This window comes from Eptesicus fuscus, chromosome 20 (genome assembly GCF_027574615.1).
Source record: "Eptesicus fuscus isolate TK198812 chromosome 20, DD_ASM_mEF_20220401, whole genome shotgun sequence".
Lineage (NCBI taxonomy): Eukaryota > Metazoa > Chordata > Mammalia > Chiroptera > Vespertilionidae > Eptesicus > Eptesicus fuscus.
In genome coordinates, this window is record NC_072492.1 from 40,083,299 (window position 1) to 40,103,927 (window position 20,629).

Sequence of the window (20,629 nt, forward strand, 5' to 3'; positions counted from 1 at the left end):
AAAGCTGGATTTGGGAGCTTTTTTCCTGGACTTGGAGGCCCCTCCCCCACCCCTCCAGTCAAGCTGGGCTGGATTCCCTGAGTGATTGACTACCCTCGTCCCCCTGCCACTGGGTGCTGTATGTATGGTGGGGTAGGGTGGCTATGAGTCTACTGATGGGTCCAGGCCTAGTTGGGGCCCCTGGACTATGCCCACACTTCTGTTCAACCATGAGCCTGGCACCACACAAGTGGCTGGCCATTTGTCTGGCTCCCCTGTCAGCCTGCAGAGTCTCTAGGTCACCTTGGTATCCGTTAGCTCACAGGGTCTGCCTAAATCACCTTGGCATCTGGGATCTGGCAGAGCAGAGGCTCTACGAATGTTTATTGGACGGAGAAGTCCAGTTCCTTCTGGGGTTTTCTTCTCCTCCACCCCCCTCCTACCCCTTCCTCTGTGTGGGCTGGAGCCTTGCCACCCGCAAGGAGCACCCTTCTCTCAGGGGTGGGCTGGATCGACTTGGTGGGCACGTCCTCTTCCAAGGTGAGCAGGGTCTGTCTGAGCGGAAGGTGGGGCGCAGGGGGCTGTGTGGTGTCTGGCTCCTTCCAGAACTGGGCCAGGAGAGACTTTGCTGGTGAGGACCATTCAGACTTGGGTCGTTCCCAGCATTAGCATTTTCTGGTTTCGTATCGGAGCATTATGAAAATATAGACGTTATTAGGACGTTCTAGAACTAGCGCCACAGAGCTAGTGGTAGAGGCAAAACCAGTGCCTCCAGTTCAGGGCTGGAAGAGCCAGACGGGAGAGAAGGGAGAGGAGCAGCCAGCCCCAGAAGTCAGGCAACAAAACACACCTCAAAGCCAGGCCCCAGGTTTTCGTACAAACTTTAATTTCTGGAAGTCACAGTATGAGGGATGCTGGCAAGAGCATGGGGATGCTAGTCCGATTGGTTATCAATGTATTTCATTTAGACAGAGACAGCTGTGAGGAGCGGAATTGTTGGGCCCACCCCACCCATTTGGGGTGTCTCTACTTACACTCTCCCAGGGAGCCTATTTGTCCCCATTCTGCCCAAAGTGGTACCCTACCTTGTTCCCAAGAGTGTGTGCACGTGGCGTTGTTAGGTCTGAGGCAGGGCTCAATAAATACTCATTGAATTATAAGGATAATTGAATCCATTATCTACTCAAAATTGTAAACAGGGGGGAAAGAGGGCTTTTTAAGGAAGAGAACATAAATTATCCATAGGCCGACGAGCTCCACATTTTCAGCATTCCTCTCCCTCTCATGAAGGTGAGAAGGTATATCAGTCATGGGGTGATGGGCTGACCTCCAGGGAACACTGGGAGGTGGGACCTGATGGTGGTGGTCAACTTAAAGACTGGATGCCCACCTCACGCCCGCTCTTGCTCTCAAATTGGTTGGGCAAGGCCCAAGGCACACCGATTAAAATCACTCACTGTATCTTGCTGGTTTTGACTCCAGACTGCAGTGGGACTGTGGTCCCTCAAGGAAGGGGTGGCAAGACAAGGGGTCCTGGGAGCAGTCTGAACTCCAGCCAACGACTCTCTCCAGAGCCTCTGGTCAGCTGAAGGGAAGGTGTTCAGTCCATGGTAGTGGTGAGGAGCAGTAGCTAAGACCGAAGTTCTTTATCGGGCTCCTTGGGTTATGGGGCCAAGGGGGACAGGACTCCATCTCATCCTTTTTCTCCTCTAGTTCCTCGTCATCCTGAGAAAATCCACCTGGAGCTGGTTTCCTCCCAGCCCAGAAGAGGTGCCGATGGGCCGGGTCCTGGGCTTTGTAGGAGGGCTAGGGGCCCGACCCACCTTTTGCCCAGGCTCACATCATCTGAGGTGGAGCCAGAACATCTGGGGAGTGATGCTGATACCAGGCTCCAAAGCTGTTGCCATAGCCCCCAGCAGGCAGGGCCCCTGCCTTGGGGAGATCCCAGAGGGATGGCAGGGGTGGGGAGCAGGGAGACAGGGAGGAGGGCCTCCCGAACAAGTCCCCTTCCTGCCCCCCAGAGTTCTGCTTCAGGAGCTTCTTGTATTTGGAACGTTTGTTCTGAAACCAGATCTTTACCTTCAGGGGGAAAAGGGGACAGAATGAAAGATCAGGCGGAGTATATGTGTGGAAGGATGTGACCCAAGTAAAGGGACCCAGCAGTAGGGAGCAGTCCTGGGGGAAGAGCAGAAATAGGGAACACTCGCTCCAGTCCTCCACAGTCCTGGACGCCCCCTGAGCTCTCCCAGTCTGGGTACCCTCCTCTACCTACGCCTCCCCCTCCCCCAACCCCTTGTAATACACTCCCCCAGATTACCGAGGGCCAGCTATGAACACACCCTGGAGAACTTGTGACAACAGGGCTAAGGGACTCATCTGTCATTCCCACCCCGGGGGGTGAGCTCCCAGAGAGCACGCGGAGGAATGGTTAGCATGCAGGAAGGACGGGACTGGCCCCACCTGGGTCTGGGTGAGGCCGAGCTGTGCAGCCAGCTGGGCCCTCTCGGGCAGCGCCAGGTACTGCGTGTGCTGGAAACGCTGGTTCAGGTGCTGCAGCTGCAGGCTCGAGTAGATGGTCCTCGGCTTGCGCAGCCTTTTGGTCGGGGCCCGCGGGAGCCGCTCCGAGGGCTCCGGGGACGGCGGCGGCTTCTCGGAGTCTGGGGGACGGCACAGGACGGGGGGTGAGAGGAAAGAGGGTCGGACGCGCCGGTTTATAGGCTCATTTGCATCTCGTTTGCATGCTGGCCTGGGAGGAGGCGGCTCTCCTCTACCCTCCGCTCCACGCTGCTTCCAAACCTCACGGCCACTGCGCTCCCGGCGGGACCGGTCGCAGTTCTTGCCCTCAGGGAACTCACACTCTTAGGGGCCCCCGTGACCTAGGAAGACAGCGCCTAGGGCCCCGAGCGAGGGTAGGGGCGGTGCCCGCGGCGAGAGGTCAAAGTTCAGCCGGTTGCGGTGGCGCCAGCTCGGGTGTGGCGGGGCGGAGTAGGGCTGAAAGGCTCCGTCGAGGGCTGGGCTGAGGCTGGAGAGGACGGGGCAGGGCGTTCCAGGCGAGAGGAGCTCCCAGGCCAGGCTTAGAGGAACTTGACAGCGTCTGCGTGGCCACCTCTCCGCCGCCAGAGGAAGGGCGGGTCGGAGGGGGTCCGCCCGCCGGCCTTGAAGGCCAGGATCAGCGCCCCTTGGCCTGCCCCCCCTACAGCGCCCTGCTCCTCGGGCACACTCTGCGGGAGAGCTGACCGCCGCTCCCCTCCCCGCGGCGGCCGGCGGGCCAGGGGCGGAGGCTCTCGGGGACCCTGGAGGCCGCCCGACCGACCGCACTCACAGGGTGGACCTCGGCGGGCGGGGAGGCGACCCGGGTCTGCAGAGCGCAGGGCGCCGGGCTGCGCAGCCCTCGGCCCCTCCTGGATCGCGCTGCGCTGTGGCCGCGGGGGAGCTGGTCACCTCCGGCCCCTCGGCTCGGCCTCCCGGGGAATCTCGGCCGTGGAACAGCCCTGCCCTTGAACGCGGGGGGAGGGGGCGGGAGAGTCTCCACTTCGGACGCGGGCGGTTCCCACCTGCGCCTCTCCATGGGGACCGGAGACCGTTCCCTGCAGATGGTGGGGCTGGGTGGACCGAGCGGCTGAAATGCCCTGGGGCTTAGGGCGAACATTCCCCGCAGGTCTGCTGGCCGTCCCGGCCGAGGGGGCGCTTGACCCCTGAGCGCAGACGGCTGGGGTCCACCCTTGTCCCACCCCCTCGGCCGGCCTTCGTCCTGTCTGGCTCAGCCCACACGGCAGGTTTCCCGCCCTTGGCCGGCTGGGTGACCAGTTGCCTTCACCTCCCCCGCATCCCTCTCCCTGGGCCTGGGGCGCTTCGGGCTTCTCGGATCCACCCCCTTCGACCCCCGCCTCAGTCAATTCCCAGAAAGAAAAAGAAAAAAACAAAACACAAAAAACGGTTGGGTTTCCGCTCCAGCCCGCGCCGGTCCGGCCTTCACGGCTCCAGCCCTCCTGCTCCAAGCCTGGGGCTGGCAGCCCAGCGACCACCTCTCCGGCTGCGGGGACCGGTCATTTCGGAGGGTGACGCAGAGAGAGCCTGGGAGGCAGCCCGCCGGGCTCCCCAACTCTGCAGCCCGCAGCGCCCTCGCTCTCCCAGCAGCCCCTCCAGGCTCCCTCACTGACAGCTGCCTTCCCCACACCAGCTGCAGCAAGTCCCGACAAGATCTGCCCTGGTCCGGACTACGAAGCCCCAGGGCCTCCCTGAAGTCGCCTGCTGACAGGGTGGTGGCACTTAGCTCACTTGGAGCCAAACCTCCCCCTGAGGCGGGGGTGGACGCTGAGTGGGGGCAAAAGGAGGACCCCAGGCCCTCTCTCACACCCCAATCATTCCATCTCGAGTGAGCCAAACCCACCGGTTTCCGTGGAAAAATGCTGCAATCTAGTCCAAGGACCAGTGTGGTTTTCGTTGCACCCGGGGAAATGGCATAAAGAAAATGAACTCTCACTCCCGGCCCTAGACCGAGCAAGGGAAGGCAGGGGCGGTGGTTAGCAGGGCTCAAAACACCTTCCCCATTTTTAGCAGTTATCTTAAGGACAGGGTTATCTTACTCCCACCCCTACCCCACGGCACACGCACTCACACACAAATGCACCAGATCAGCATATTCCGAAGGGAAGGGACCAACTGCCCGTCCTCCAATGACGGACTCAGCAGCCTGGGAGAGGCAGCCCCAGTTCCGGCACAGAAAGCAGTTAACTTTTGGGGGCTCTGAGAACCTTCCCCCAAATCCACTTTTCTGGCCTCCCGTGGTGAAAGTCGATTTGCCAGGCCCCGGAGCCTGGAACACAGGCTGTCCTTTGCCCACGCGCACCCTTTCTTTAGGCCTCTGTGTGCCCATTTGTACATCAAGGAGGTTGAGCTCCCAAATTTCTAGGGTCACTCCTGGCTCTGATGCTTATGAGCTTCTGTGTCTCAGCGGAGTGACGAAGGCAGGAAGATGTCTCCGTCCTGGGCTGACTCCAGCGAAGTCACCCATCCATTAGATGTGCAACCTTGGAGGAAACTGCCAAAGACCATTGTGGGGTCCATTCGGTGGGGGCAGGGATGCAGGGGGCCTGAGGTCTGAGCTGGCAGCCAGGACAGGTGGTGTATGTACAGTGTTCCCAGGACCAGGGACACAGGCTCGCTGCTTGCTCCTTGGAGGCTTTGATGACCTCCAGTGAGCACTTTCTCAGGAGCTCAAAGTTGCTCCAGGCAACGGGAACTCCGGCCTGACCTGCCCCAAAGGCAAGGGGCAGAGATGACGGAGGTGGCCTGCTCCTGTGGCCGGAAGGCTGAGGTTTGCCCACCTGTGGTTACATTCTTAGGACAATGGATGGTGGAGTCCTAGCCCAGGTCAGCGTCCCCCGTCTCAGTGGGGCACTTTGGGCAAGGTCCAGGAGCAGAGGGAAAGGGGCCCCAGATAAGCCCCCACTTCTGCTGCCCTCAGCTGGAACCTGATTTCTCTTTTTCAGGCTTTGGCTTGAGCACAAAACGAATGCAGCAGAGAGGGGCGACCCGGGGAAGGGGCGTGCAGGACGGAGAGCACCCTGGGGAAGGGGCTCGGCACCCACACCCACATCTGGATTCTTTCAGTTTTCCGTTACCCGCAGATACACACAACCCCGGGGGCTCCAGGGGGGTGGGGTAGAGGGCCCCGCCGCCCCGCTTCACACACTGAAAATCGAAACCAGGTCGGTCTTGAAAGGAGACCTAGATCAACTCGCCCCCGCCCCTCCCCCTTCCCCACCCCTCACCCCCATCCCCCGCCCCATCCCTTTGCCCTCCTCCCACCCCCAGATCCCGGGGAATCTGAGTAAGGTCTGAATCCCGCTAGCTGCGCCCAACCAGGCGAAGACTAGGTTTAGGGGCTCACAGGAGCGAGACCCCGGAGGTGGGGGGAGCAGCCGCGTCCTTACCTGCCTCCCGCTGCTGCTGAGAGGGCGGAGCGGGCGCCGCGGGTTGCTGGCAGGGCAGGTAGGCGTCTGCGGGCGTCGTCGGTCCGGAGGGGTAGGGAGAGGCCAGGAGGTGACCGTATGGCCCCGAGTAGGGAAAATCCGAGGCGCCTGCGGTTGCGGGGGACAAGCCTAGCGGGTAGGCAGCCACTACGGATGGGACGGGGGCGATATCCGGGAAGACCGCTTTGGAGGCGTCCAGGCCAGGGAGGGGGCAGGGCAAAGAGGACATCGCGGCCGGGCCGTAGCCGGAGGGCCTAAGCCATGACCCCGCACGCAGTCCGCTCTCTTTGCCAACTGTCTCTTTTCCGCGCCCCGGGCGTTGAGGCCAAGTGAGCCCCCCGGCGAGCCTCCCCCCAACTTAAGATCCCGGGGAAAGCGTCTCTGCGCCTCTTCCAGCGGAGAGCGCGCGCCTGGGAAAGGGGTTCCGGGGTTGCCCCCATGGCTTTTCCCCTCCCCCTAAGTCCATGGGGCCCCCCCTTCTTCTCGCTCTTGGGTTCGGTTCCCGGGACCCGACAGGGGCCCCGCCCACTTAGACGCCCCGGATTGGCCACCGCACGCGGTGACTTCACGGGAGGCCTGGAGCCAGGGCCCGCCCCCCGGGGCAGCCCAAGGTAGGAAAATTCAGAACTGGGGATGCGAGGGGGCGGCGGTGCACACGCTCTGGGCCCGGCTATCCTGGGGTCCTCTCCGAGAGAGCCGCCGGGGTGGCAGGGCGACTGGGGCAGTCTGGGAACTTCATGGTCATGAAGGCAGAAACAGAGGGTGTTGGCGGGGCTGCGATGCCCAAGGGGCAAGGGGAGCAGCTCGGCGCCGGAGCGCTGCGTCGGCGGGGGCGCAGGGAACCTGCGGCTGGCTGTCCCACCCTCGGGATCGGACCCACGGACCTGCAGGGAAGTAGAGAACAGACCGCCAGCGCCGGCAGCTTATTCAACGCGTCGGAATGCGTCGCTGCGGAGCGCCCGCAGTTTGTTGGTAAACAGACGCCGGGTTGGGGGAGGAACCGCCTGGCGCCCAGCCGGCCCGGCGGGCACGCGGCGCGCACGCCCCCGCTGGGTGCCCTGGGCCTGGCACTCCGCGACCGCCGCTACTGCGCCCCACCACTCCCCCGCCCGCCCAGTCCCGGCTTCCGCTTCCGGCTGTGGCCCCACTTGGTTGCGACACCCCAGCTCCTGCTGGCCCCTGAGGCCGCAGGAGGGATCCACAGTCTGGGCTTCTGCCCCTGTGACGTCCCACCTGTCCCCTGGCGCCCCGTGAGGCCGAAGCCGTGCACGAACTGGGACAAAAAATCCGGGAGTGGGAGGCTAGTCCAGTTTGCTGGCTCCTCAGAGGGTGTAGGAAATGCAGCGTTTCCAGTCTGTGTGCAGGACCTGCCTCTAAACATTAGTGCCCGATACCTTGGTGGACAAGTGTCCACGTGCAAGCATCTATGACCACAGGCACACAACTTCAGAGACTCCATCCAGATACCATATATACACTCGCATATACCAATAAACGGGTGTCTAACTGATGTCCACATGAGCATCCCTCTAAGAATAGAGAGGTTCCTTAATGGATCTGCAAATACAGAGTCTAGGCTGTGGTGTACACACATCTACAAACCCAAAGGTGAATAGCAATATCCCTGAATAAAAGCACTAGACTTGTCTCTTACACAGACCCACGACTATACAGGTCAAATTGCCAGTGTGTACACTTGAGAATCCAAGGGTATAAATCCATAGGTATGTGTACCTACCATATGTCCACACACCTCTAAGCTGCTTCATGTTAGAGGAGAGACAGATACACCCCCAAATCCATATACACACCTCTCCCTTGAGTATGCAACTCAAGCAGGCGTGTTCATGTTGGTACAGACACACGCACTCTCATTATCAGGGCTCAGAGTGAAGACAGCAGTCTTAGAATTGGGTGGGGAAATGCAGTGATCAGAGAAAGAGGGAAGCTTAGAAGAGTAAGAGAAAGCACTGGGAGTGGCCAGGCTCCGGTCTCTTTAGAGAGACAGAAAGATCAAAGGGGTGGTGGGGGCGGGGGGTTTGACCTCCACCCCCAGTCAGGTGTCCCTGGGGTAGGAACAGCAAGTCAGTTTCAATCTGGACTCCCCACTAGGATGGATTGAGAGGAGTTTTTTTCCAAGGCAACTGGCACCGGAAGTGCTGGCGCTCCAGGAGAAGGAGCTCTGTGCGGGAGCCTTCCTCTGGGCTGGAGAGGCCACGCCCTTTCATCCAGCAGGGCGTGCAAGGTTCGCTCCATTGAGAAATGTTGTTTTCACGTACGACCACCTTCCCCCCTTTCTTACCCAACTCTGCCACTCCTCCTCCTCCTCCTCCTTAGAACTGAAGCTACGAACTTGCAAGGATCTATTCTTACAAACCTTCCATCCTGCCACCATCCTCTTCCTCTGGAGGGAGGCAGCCACGCCACCGTGCCCGGAGCTATGGTGGGTTCCAGGGACAGCATCTCAGGGTGCGTCCGAGGAAGAGCGTGCTCTTTGGAGTAGGGGAGGCTGGGAAAGGTTTCCCAAAGGACGTGCTTCTGAGGTGGAACTGAAAGGGTAGGTGGGAAGACACGTCCCCCTCCCCCCGCCCCCTGCCCCCGGGCCTTGTACCTGGAGTCCTTTCTGTGCTGGACCTTGCCAGAAAGGGCAGGCAGGTTTTCCCGCAGGCCTCTGTCCTAGGCAACCCCCAAAGCCAGGAGGCCCAGAGTGAGAGCCTCTTGAAGTTCTCAGGGGGCTTTGCTGAACTCATGCAGGATCCTCGCCCCAACGCACCAGGAGGAAACACCCTGCAGCCCTTTTGAATTTATGAAATTCCCAACATCCTATCCTTGTACATCTTTACCAAAAAACAAACGAGTGAAGTAGGTACTATTATTATCCCGTTTACAAACGAGGAGACCGCTCTCTCCATCATCCCCTCACTTTTCAGGGTTCCCTCTTCTGAGCGCAGGGGCACCTGATTGGGAAACCCGTGCCCAAGAGAAATCCTCTCTGGGCAGGTGCCACATCTCACCCACCTGGGGAAGGGGAGAGACGGGGAAACGGGCAAGGGGTGGGGATGTGGGCTAGGAAGAGCTGCAAATGTGTTTGATCAGAGGGGAGGGAGGGCTGTGGCCTGGGTTCCCATTCCAGCTCAGCCTCCAACTTCCTGGCTTGATGGACTGGGTCACTGGGTCAGCCATTTCCCATCTCGGAGACTCGTTTTATCCAGAAGGGGTAAGAAAGGAGGGAGCTGTACTGAAGACCTCCGCGCTTTTGTCATTTGCTTTAGAGTGAATTGCAAAACCCCAAAATCCCAAAACATAATGAAACCGAGAAGGAGGGGGAGGGAGGGAGGCAAGAGAAACAAAAATGAACTCTGTCCTGTCACTACCAATATCTCAGCCTCTCGCTGAAGCGGCCCTCCCAGCCTTCCTCCGGGGAACCCCACACTGAGTGAGGCCCTGGGAGCCGAGGACAGAGTCCGGAGTGCGGACACCCCGTCGCCACGGTGTTGTGGTGTTGGGAGTCACCTCAGGAGTGGCGGCTGGACCTGGGAGATCCGCGTGGTGCACAGTGGGTGGCCAATCCGGGGCTCTTTGTAGGTCGCCTGGCAAATACAACCCTACCCGATCGATCAATCGATTGATCGATCGGGAAACGATTCTTTGCGCAGAATAAGCATCCGCGGCGGTGGGAGGTATGCCTTGTTGGAAGCCACCCCAATGCAGGAAGCGGGGACTCCATGGGAACCAGCGCCCTTGCCCGTGGTCCGAAACACGTGGTGGGTGCGCTGGGCTCTCGCGCAGCCCCGGGGCTTGGTACCGGCCGCGCGCTCCGGAGCAAAGGCTCGGCGTCGGCGACGCAGGCGGCTCCAGGGTCTGTTCGGGGTGTAGACAGGTGAACAGAGATTGCACCGCGACCCCAGGCCTCGGGCCGGCGGCCATGGCGGGCTCATCCGCTCCCTCTCTCCTCCAACCCACCCGCAGTCCCCAAACGAAATCTGAGCTTAGTTTTGTCTGTTCTCCGTGGAATTTAAGTCCGATTTGGCGGGGCTTTCGTAGGAACTCGGTTTGGGGAAACTTTGTGACTAATTCGGTTTGGTGGGGGTGGGGGGGGGGTGGAAGGAATTCTCCCTCCGCTTGGCTGGGTGCGCGGTGGTTAAAGCCCCCACAGTCCGCGAGGCCCAGGGAAGGGCAGTCCGTAGAGGCCGGCGTCCCCGCACCCCCTCGCCCTCCACCCTCACCCCCGTTTCACTTTTCCTGAGTTGGAACTGTGGCGTTTCTTTCCTTCTTTCAGAGGGAGAGATGCTGAGCGCACGCCGGGCGGCGGACGGTGCTGAGGTCGCCGCGAGCCCGGCCAGCCCCGCGCCTCCCTGCGCCCACCTCCAGGCTCCCCGGAGCGCCTTCCCGGCGCTGGGCAGCCGGCCTCGGCGAACCTCCCGGAGGAGGGGGAGGAGGGGAGAGGCCGTGGGGTCGGCACCACCTCCGGACCCCCGCACCGCCGGGCGGAGGGCTCCCCACGAGGGCCTCCCGCAGCGTCTTCCGCCACACGCCCCGTGTGGTCCTCGCTTCCCTTCCACACGCCAGCCCCGCTCCGGGAGAAATCTCCAGCGTGGGGCTGACCGGGACGTTTAAGGAGCGCATCCATACGAAATCACCAAGCGCGCTCCGGACAAAACAAAACTAGAACCACTATTGGGCCAAGTCCACCCCCTCCCCAAAGGCAATGGTTAACAAGAAAGGGGAGCGGCTTGGAGGGTGCGGTGCGGGCGCTGCCCCGCGCGAGGCAGCTGGCCTTGCCCCAGCGCGGGAGCCACGAAAGGGCCGGGGTGGGGGGTGGGGGGCGCGGGGCTCCGGGCCGGGGAGCCGGGTGCCCCAGCCGCGGATCCGGCGAGAAGTCCCGCCAGGAGCCCGGCCGGCCGACCACCCGCGGGGACCCCGAGCCAGACACCGGGGTGGGAGGGGGTTGGGAGGAGGCGAAGAGCCGAGCGGGCGGGAGGCCCGAGGGCAACCCGGATGCAGCGAATTCGCCACGCCCCGAACGAAGGCGGCGCGGCCAGGTTTTGCAGACCCCTCCAGACCCCGGCACGGAAGCGGGGCGGTCTGCGGAGGTCTCCATCGCCCGGTGCCGGCGGAAGCCGCGGACAGGACGGAGCTGGAGTGAGGATGTTCACCCAGCCAGCGCGCACGGCACCGTCCGGCACCCACGTACATCACCAACACGGACACATCCTCGCGGAACCCAGCAGCCAGCACGCACTCCATAGGCGGCTGCACCGCACCTAGAGGCGCACACAACACAACCGCATCACACAACACAGCGCGCTCCCGCCACGTGGGCGCACACATCACTCACACCCGCCCCTCCCGACCCCCTCGATTTGGTTCAGAGAATGTCTCTATGGCTGGGGTGACTGGTTTCACTTTCTGACTCCCTGACCCTTTGGAGATCCGGACTGTTTTGTTTTGTTTTGTTTTGTTTTAATAAGAAAAAGTGGGTCCGGTCCCTGCATCCTAACCTGGGCTTCGGGGTCAGGAAGAAGGGGATGGCCTCATCTCTGCTGGGCTGGGCCTGGGAGAAGTGTGTGTGTGTGTGGGGGGGATATTGCCTTGGAGAAGAGCAGGCCGGCCACGTGGGTGCCGCAAACGCACCTGCACCCCCAGATCCCCAAAAGGAGGAAAAGAATCACAAGCACAAACAACCCCCCTCCCCCCAGCCTTTCCCTCCGTGTACCGCCGTGTTAGGCTCCATCTGTCCTGTCTCAGGTGAGGGGAGGGTCGACCGGGGACTCTGCCCCGCCCCCACTCTTCCTGACTCTTCCAAACCCTCGCCCACCGGGCTCAGCTTTGGGGGCGGGGCGCTAAGCGGGGAGCTGGGCCAGGCCCACTCTGGCTGTTTAAGGAGGGGAAGGTGGCTCGTGCACTCCTCCGCCTACATCTAACCTCCGTCTTCAGTCACCCTCCTTAATTCCCCTCCGTTAAAGGATCCCACCCTGGAAGTTCAATTGCAGCCCGGGAGAGGCTGGAGGACGTGCAAGCCGGCAGGAAAGGGGTAGGGTTTGCACTTGCTGGGTGGGGTGGGGGCTTTGCGCTGGTCATGGCCTCCCAGGGGAACGGAGCTGAGCTGAGTTACTCATTTCCATCCTCTCAAGCCAGTTTGCCCTCCCTCCTCCCCTGAAGGCCACTCTCTACTTGTGAGCTGACCTGCCAGTGTCCAGGCCCAACCCCAGCAGAGGGAGATAAGCTCTCCCCCAGCCCAAATTCTGGCTGCGATGTGCCCAGAGCTAGTGGGAGGAGGAAGCCAGCCCCAACCAGTAACCAATCCATAGGGGCATCGGCTGCCTCAGTTGCTGTCCACGGGAAATGTGGGTGTGGGTGGGGTGGGGTCCAGACATTTTTGTGGTGATTCTCTGCTCTCTGAGGCACAAGGGGATCCAGCTGGAGGCACTGTTCCTGAAGACACCTCTAAGGAGCCTTCTGGAGCCTTTGGGGGATAAGGGGAGCAGTGGTGATCAGAGGCCCTGAATCTTGGGTAACATAATAATGATAATAATAGCTAACACGTGCTTTTGTGTGTGTTTCAGACACTATGCTAAGCTCTTACATGCATCATTTCATTCATCACATGATTTCTAGGGGGTAAGTATCCATATTATCCCCACTTTACAGATGAGGAAACAGAGGCACAAAAAGGTTGAGCAACTTGTCTAAAAGCTGGAATTGGAACCAAGGTCAGCTTGTCCCCTTAACTACCACAGCGCTGTCTTACCTGGCAAAGCAGCGCTCAGCAAGGGAAGAGGCGGGGCTGAGGAGGGGAAGGGGGCCCCAGGCCAGGAACGCCCCCTGTAGAATGGGGGAAGGAGAAGTTTTCATATCAGTAATGGCTGACATTTAATGTGGGCTTGTGTGCTGTGCTTCTCATGCATTTCTGTGAACAACCTTGCAAGAGAGTCTTCTCACCCCCCCGTTTCACAGAGGAGGAGACTGAGGCACAGAGGAGATGTGTGCGGGGCCCATACACACTTGGTTGGAAAGTAAGAAAATGGGGGGAAAGCTGAGACTGAGGGCCAGGAGGTCCCACACTGTGGAGGGCCTCAAACACCAACCAAGAACTTAGGATGGGGCCCATGGTTGGTGGAGGACCAGGATGGCAGCTGAGAGACTTCCCGGGAGCATCTTGGGGCCACAGTGTGCTTGGAAGGCAAGAGTTGGGTGGTAGAGAGCCCGGGTAGGAGGCTGTTGCAAATAGGTCAAGTGTGAAGTGAGGAGGGAGGGCCCAGCAGGTTGGCTGCAGAGGCAATGGAAAGGAGCCGGATGGTGGGGGGGGGGTGAGACTTGAGACGGGTGGCTCACAGACAAACCGCTGGGCCTGGTGACTGTACCAGAAAAGGGTAGAGGCAAGCATGACTCGGAAGTTCCTGGCCTGGGCAACCACAGGAGCGCAGGGAAGGAGCCAGGTGTTGGATTCAAAGATTCAGGCATTTGATGGGTGATGGACCATGGACCAAGATTTCTAGGTTTGGATACTCCATCCAGCAGGCAGCCTGCCACTCTGGCTTCCCTCGGGTGCCCCTGCACAGGTGTCTTTCTGGGGGCCCTGCCAGGGTGCACAGGTGAAACTTGCATATATGCAGATGCATGCAAATTAGACAAACCCAGCCTGGGCCCCGAGCCAAGAACTAGGAGAGGGGGAGGGCTGCCCTAGCCCTGACTCACCCTCTGACATGCCGCCTGGAATGCCACCTCCCCAGCTGGGCTTCCTCCAACTTGGGGAACTTGCTCCTGGAATCACCCTGAAGCTCAGGCCTGGAAGATCACAAGCCCGGAGGATCTCGGGGTTTGGGGGCCTTTCTAAATCAGAGTAAGGCTGTATTGTGATCCCTCCTTGCAAAACAGCAGCAGCAGCGGGGAGGGGGGCGGGTGGAAGAACACCTAGGTAATATGACATTTATAAGTATATAACCCATACCACTCCCTAGAGCATTTTTCACATATATCACTTCATTGGGGCTTCAGTAACTTGTGAAGTAGATGGTTTATGAGCCCCATTTTACAGATAAAGACACTGAGACTCAAGCCATGACGTGCTGCGTGTACAGAGCTGGCTATCCATTGACACCTTCTGCCTCAGTGCCCTTTGTCCTACCTATGACTGGTGCTTGGCTGAGGAAAGGACAAACTAATTCTGGAACCCTGGGCTCCACAGGGGGAACTGCTGACCCTCAGGTATCCAGATCGTCATGGGAAAGAGGCCTCTAAACCTCTCCCCAAAAACTTGACCAAGGAAGTGGACTCTTCTCTCTAGACCTCAGGCCACACACTTCCATCTGGCTGGACCATGCACCCCACTTTCAGCTCCTTTAAAACTCCCCGCATTCAATACTCTCCTACCAGGTACAGGGGCTGTGCAGGGCACTGTGGGAGATCGGCTTAGGTCCCACCCAACAGTGAATTTTGCAATTTCTATGTGTTAAATTTGTGTGTGTGTTGGGGGCGGGGGGGGGGGTGGTGGAATGTATAAAGAAGAGTAAATTAAAATGCATTCATGCAGAGTTAAAAAAAAATGCTTATACACTAGATACCCAGGTCAAGAAATAGGACTCTGCCAGCTCCCCAGAACCCCACCCTGAGTGACCCTCCCGGTTCATAATTCTCTCCTCAACCTGGTACCCCAGCTTGTATGTTAATCACTCCCCTGCCTTTCCTTACAGTTTTATCACCTATGTCTGCTTACTTTCACCTGTTGAAGAACTTGACACGAATGGAATCAGACTGTACATAGGATTCTTGCTTCCCTCATTAGACGGTTCGTCGATTCTAAGACATCCTCCCCTGGCTTCCCTGTCTGGGATCGTAACCACCCCTCTGGTCTCCCTGGAGCACGTGATCGGCTGCATTATCCCTCTCAGATGCTCCCAGGTGGGCTTGGGACACGAGGCCAGGGATGGGGTCCTCTGCTTTGGTGAACACAGCACCCAGCACAGGGCCAGGCACTGGATGAATGAATGAAGATGAGTGAGATGCTGTACCACTGTTTGCATGTATGAGGAGTCCCAGGGGCAGGTGTGATATAGGAGGCCATAGGGTGACAGTCAGATCAGCTCCTACCGAAGGGTCCCTTTTCCCTTCCTCCCCTCCGGCTGCTCCTCAAGGATGAGAGGCCATACATGGGAGTGTCTCCCTCGATCCTGACCCTTTGCACAGCACAGCCAGGTGCCGGGGAAAGCACACCAGCTGGGGAGCCAGGCAGATCTGAATTCTAATCCCACCTCCACACCTTACTGACGTGGGCAAATAAAATTCCCCCATGCCTCAGTTTCCTCACCTGTGCGATGGACATGATAATAAGCACAACCTCACAAGGTTGTGGAGAGTCAGTATTCTAAGTGACTGAATACTGAATCTTCACGTATGTTAGCTTCCCTTCCCCTGTTTGTTCGCTCTTTTAGCTCACCCACAGAAATATGCCTGTCCCCATCCCTTCATGTGCCTGGAGGGTCCAGAGCCAACCTGATTCAAAAGCTTTTATTCGAAGAGGATTGGGTGATAGCTGGTGGTGTCACTCCCAGGACAGAAGGCTCCTGCCAGGCGGAGACCCTGCCTTCCTCAGCTCCTCATCCTCCCTGTGCCTTGCATGCCAAGGTGCTCAGGGCAGACTTCATTCTCCAGCTTTGAAGCCACCCTCAGCCCCTCCTAAGTCCAGGGATGCTTGTGAGGGTCTGGCCCCTCAGCGGCATGTGGAATACTTTCACACTGAGGATCTCAGCTAATCCTTACCACCCGGTCAGGTGGGGCAAGTATTGCTGTCCCCATTTCACAGATGAGGAAACCCATGGTCGGACAGCTCTGGGCCTTGCCCAACATTGCCCAACCGGTAAAGGTTCTCTGGGTTTTTTCCAGAGCAACACAACTGTCTCTGGATGGCAGATGGAAGAGATATGGATGGAGCTGAATCCCAGGGTTGAATCCCATTTCTGATGCTTGGAGAGGTGGCTTAGAATTCCTGAGCCTCGTTTTCCTTATCTATAAAATGGAGGTAACCATACTTACCACGTAGAATTGTTGTGAGGACCAAATGACACACTGTATGTAACTAGCAGCGTTCAGAGCACATGGAAAGTGAATAATGCAGCTTTTCTGATGATGTATGTGGTTGGGATAAGTGCCCACTAATGTCCCTCCAGTTCAGACAGCATATGACTCAATTCCATAAGCAGCAGGGAAGGAGCTAAGTCGAAACCAGGAAGCAGATTGACTAAATGGAGGAAAACTGGGTTCAAAGAAAATAAAACTCCCAGAGTCCGTAGGTCCTCAAAACTGTCCCATGACTTTTCCCACCTTGCCCTGCCCACCCTCCTCCGGGGCAACCCCTCCCCAGGCCTGGGGGTGGGACCTGGTTCCTGGAGACTTGGGCATCATTAGCCCCAGAAAAGATGCCACGAGTCCCAACAGCCCAGCCCATCCTGGAAGCTTAGTCTCAGCCAAGACCCGGGCCTGAAAGTTCTGCTTTGGCCACCACCTGCCCTAACCACAGCCCAAGCCTCTAAACCAGCCAGACGATGGGGACCTCGTCGGAGGTGGTGGTGGTTCCTGCATTCCAGGTGCCGGGCTGGGCTGGGCCCTCTGGAGCAGCCCTTGGCCTCCAGCATTGCTGCTCCTCCAAGTTTCCTAGTCCTTCTTAGAGCTGGAGAGCACCTCTTCGGTCTCCAGAGCCAGCAGATCTCAAATTCTGGAATCAAGAAGGTCGGGAGTGGGCCTGGAAATCTGCATATTCATGAGCACCCCCATGGGAACCTGATTTGGTCCAGTGCCCTTGCCCTTGTGGGGAAGCTGAGCTCAAGTGGGGATGTAACTGGCTCAAGATGACAGGCTGGCCCAGCCATCGTGGCTCAGTGGTTGAGCATCAACCTATGAACCAGGAGGTCACGGTTCAATTCCCGGTCAGGGCACATGCCTGGGTTGTGGGCTCCATCCCCAGTGTGGGGTGTGCAGGAGGCAGCCCATCAGTGATTCTCCCTCATCATTGAAGTTTCTATTTTTCTCTCCTTCTCCCTTCCTCTCTGAAATGCATATATATATATATATTGTATATATATATATATATATATATGTATATATATAATATATATATATATATATATATATATATATATATATATATATATATATATGTTTTTTAAAAAGAAAAAGATAACATGCTGGAAGTGGACGAACTCTTGGCAATCTGGTCCCTAGTGCAGGTTGTTTTTCAGCGCAGCTGCCTGTCAAGGCTCAGTCCCCCAGAGAAGGGGCGGGACCTTCACGTGGGTCTTCCCCAGCCTATCCCTGAGCCTCTTTCAGAAGTGCTGTCAATTACATGAGACCATTCACCCTCCTGGAAATTACCACAGGAAAAAAAAAAGAGACTGAAGAATCATTCACCTGCCGGGGGTCTGCCCCAAGGCCAAAGTACAGGTACGAGTTGGTTGGGGCTAGATCTGTGGAGGGCTGGCTACACAGGCATACATTTGGAAATAGCCATGGCGCTGGTGGAAAATGATGGTCTGATTTAGAATAACCTCTCTATTCACTAGCACCTAACATAGCACCTGGCACGCAGGGGCATATTGAATAAATGGATGATGCTTAATGTTGATTGGACTCAATCATCTCCGAGGCAACATGCCCCTCCCTTAGTGGCAGGGGTGTGGGGACTCAGCAAAGCCAGAAAACGCCAAACAGTGGGCGTTCAGAGCAGAGAATGGCCCTGGAGGTGCAGCCAAGAGGAGGAGGGAGTTAAGCTGGCAGCTGAGAATGAGACACCTCCCCATTTCCACCCCAGGGGCCGACTCCCATCAGGTCTTAGCCCCAGAGTTCTACGAGCAGAATGGGTCTCCGTGATGGAGTTCATAATATAGAGATGTTGCCTTTGGTGACTGAGCATATGACTAGCGTGCAACTGAGACGCTATGTGTGTGACACTTTGTGGCTTGAGTGGGCTCCGTGCATTGGGTGGAAGCTGTGTGCCCGTGGGCTACGTGTGACTGTCAGTGTGGCCGTGTGTTTGTGTGACTACGTGTGTTTGTGCGAGGCTCTCGGAGACTGACGGCGAGTGGCTGGGCGTGGGGGTGTGCGTGTGGCATCTGTGTGGCTGTGTGTTGCTCCGTGTGATCTCTGTGCCTCTTTGGGTGGAGACAGCTGTCATGGATGTATGGGACTGTGTGGGACTCTGTGATGTTGTCTCCGAGTGTACTTAGGAGTCTGGCTGGGCGAGTGTGCGTGTATGTGGGACTGCCTGGTGCTGACTGGCTTTGCATATTGTATGTGTGGCCAGGTGTCGTGCCCTCAACTGGATGTGTCACTGTGTGTCCCTCAGGGACTCGGTTGTGTCACTGTGCGTGACTGTGACTGTGTGTGAGATGGCATGCCCCTCAAACCACCGTTCTTAGGTGCCTTTGATGTGGTTGAGTTTCTAGGGGCTGTGAGGACGCCTGCCTCACTCGTGAGGACTTCAAAGATGGCTGTCCTTTCTGCCCAGCGGGGGAAAACCCACTTCCCCCTCACCCTCACCCTCACCCTCTCCTCCTGCCTGGAGGACAGGCCTGCTTGTTTTCCTATTTTTACTGCCTAGGATGAGTTCATGGCCGCAACTGACTCACCACTCTTTCCGAGAGACTTGGGGAAGGAAATAGGGGTTGCTTGGTTGGGGCCTCTGCCCACTAGCCTGGGGACTCTCAGGGCTGGGCCAGGGAAGACATCTGGGTCCACTGTGGGCTGGGTGAGCACCTCCAGCCAGTCCCCCTCCCTGAGCCTGGAAGGTCAAGGAGACTTCTTTAGAGGTCGGTGTCTAGCCCCACATCTCCTACCCCACACAGGAGGCCGCTCTCCTTATCTGAGAATTCTTCCCTCCCTTCAGTCCCAAGGTCAGTTAAAAAGCCAGAGCTGTGGAGGGGACATTGACTTCTCACCAAGATCCATGTCACTGCGAGTAATGCGTACCTCGTCCAGCTCCAGCAGCAGCGAGGATGCCTGGACTCAACAACACTGTTTGGGCGCCCCCTGTGGGCAGAGGCTGAAGGAGGTGGAAGCAGAAAAAGGCAGCCTGCACCAGTTCCTGGGAGAGACACGGTCCCTGTCCCCCCAGACTCCTCGTCTTAAGGGGGAGTCCGAACCCTCCAATACGAGGAGAATTCAAACCACAGCTCCCTGGACGCGGAGAAGAGTCTGAGGAAGGATCGGAGAAGGCTGCTGGAAGGGGCTGTGGCACTTGGTGTGGCCTGGGCGGGAGGGTGCGTGCTGGAGGGAGGACAGCGGGGAGGATTTAGGGATGGGACAAATATAAGAGGTGAGGGCAGGTGAGAAGGCTGAGCTGTCATAACCTTTGTGTGAAGCGACGAGGGCGGGCTTGGCTGGACCCTGTCCACGTGGCAGAGGAAATGGATAGGAAGTCCCCTCTGGTATCTACCTCGCGTCCCTCCAGCTGCAGCCAGCATACAGCCACTGCGTCTGGTTGCCCAAGAAGGAGTTCTGAGTCGGGGGAGGGGGTGGTGTCTCACCCTTCCCTTGTCCTAGCCTGGGGAGCCAACACCCCAATCACACTCCCAGCCAGCTTGCCCTGCCTGCCCCTCTGTTCACCCTGAAAATGCCCATGCCAGGCTCTTACCAGCCAGTGACTGAGGCCATGAAAACCTCCCCATGTACCCCTCATCCCCTCCAATCCACCCACCCTCCCTCTCCCTCTACATACTCATCTCGGCTTCCCCTCTCTGACATACCCCCTCCCGGCCTGCTGCCTAAAGGCTCCTTCCAGTGCCAGGGACGGTCTCCCTCACCAGACCCTACCACTCCACCTGCCTGTTTGGACCACCCTCCTGGAGGAACTGAGAAGAGCCTCAGACTAGAGTCAGGAGGCCAGGCCAGGCTTAGGGGAATTCGCTGGGCAAGGCATTTAACCTCAGTGTCTCCATCTGCGAAATGGGGGCAATGGCGCCTGCCCTGCTGGGTTCCCAGGGTGGGTGGGGAAGGCTCCAGTGAGCTCATGGGTGTGAAGGCCTTGGTGAGCTGTAAATAGTCCAGTGCTCGTGGGAGGGAAGGAAGCTGTGTTATTCCAGCTGGGCCTGGCTGCCCGCATGGAGGGCTTGGCCAGTGGGGGGCTGGGGAACGATGAGGGTCTCTGTGCCAACTCCTGGCAACTGGGGAAATTGCGACTGGCATCCAATGAGAGCCGGGTGTAGGTAAGGCTCTGCAGAGGCCACACCAGGGACAAGTCCTGTGGTGACAGCAGCAGGGACTGTGGTATGAGGGCTCTGGGCAAACCATGGACCAGTGTCTCTAAAGAAACTGCTTCAGGGAAGGAGGGTGAGAAACCTGAGGTCAGTGGTGACATCACCCTCAGCCTCGCTGACATCCTTGCCTCTGCATGGAGCGGGCAGAGACTCTGTCTTCTCTGCCCCTCTGTCCCTAAGCCCTGGGGACACAGGCTAAGCACATTAGCTGGTATAGACCCAGGGGATGTGCTGTGGCTTTTTCTGGTAAGAAAAATTCTGGAGCTGCAGCCAGTTCCCCAGGAGGGTCTTGCTGTATTGTTCTCTAGCCTGTCAGACATTCAGCCCCTTCTCCCACCTCTTCCAATGGGCAAACCAGAGCCTTCCCATGTACCCCTCATCCCCTCCAATCCACCCACCCTCTCTCTCCCTCTACATACTCATCTCGGC

At 58.4% G+C, this 20,629-nt stretch overlaps 1 protein-coding gene across 1 annotated transcript; it reads right to left on the reverse strand.

Annotated features, from left to right (window-relative positions):
* Positions 1-854: 854 nt before the first annotated feature.
* DLX4 (distal-less homeobox 4) lies at positions 855-6,384 on the reverse strand. The gene is made up of 3 exons (XM_008153716.3): positions 5,916-6,384; positions 2,440-2,636; positions 855-2,058 (listed from the first exon to the last, which is right to left on the reverse strand). Exons 1-3 carry the CDS (start codon positions 6,181-6,183, stop codon positions 1,816-1,818), a joined length of 708 nt encoding a protein of 235 aa, XP_008151938.2. The 5' UTR covers positions 6,184-6,384; the 3' UTR covers positions 855-1,815.
* Between the last annotated feature and the right edge of the window lie 14,245 nt (positions 6,385-20,629).

Excerpts from the sequence above, each read along its gene's own strand:
- DLX4 (XM_008153716.3), bottom strand. The coding sequence starts at position 6,183 with ATGTCCTCTTTGCCCTGCCCCCTCCCTGGCCTGGACGCCTCCAAAGCG. Across the intron at positions 2,637-5,915 it reads TCAGCAGCAGCGGGAGGCAG|ACTCCGAGAAGCCGCCGCCG; the intron begins GTAAGGACGCGG and ends GCCGTCCCCCAG. Across the intron at positions 2,059-2,439 it reads TCGGCCTCACCCAGACCCAG|GTAAAGATCTGGTTTCAGAA; the intron begins GTGGGGCCAGTC and ends TTCCCCCTGAAG.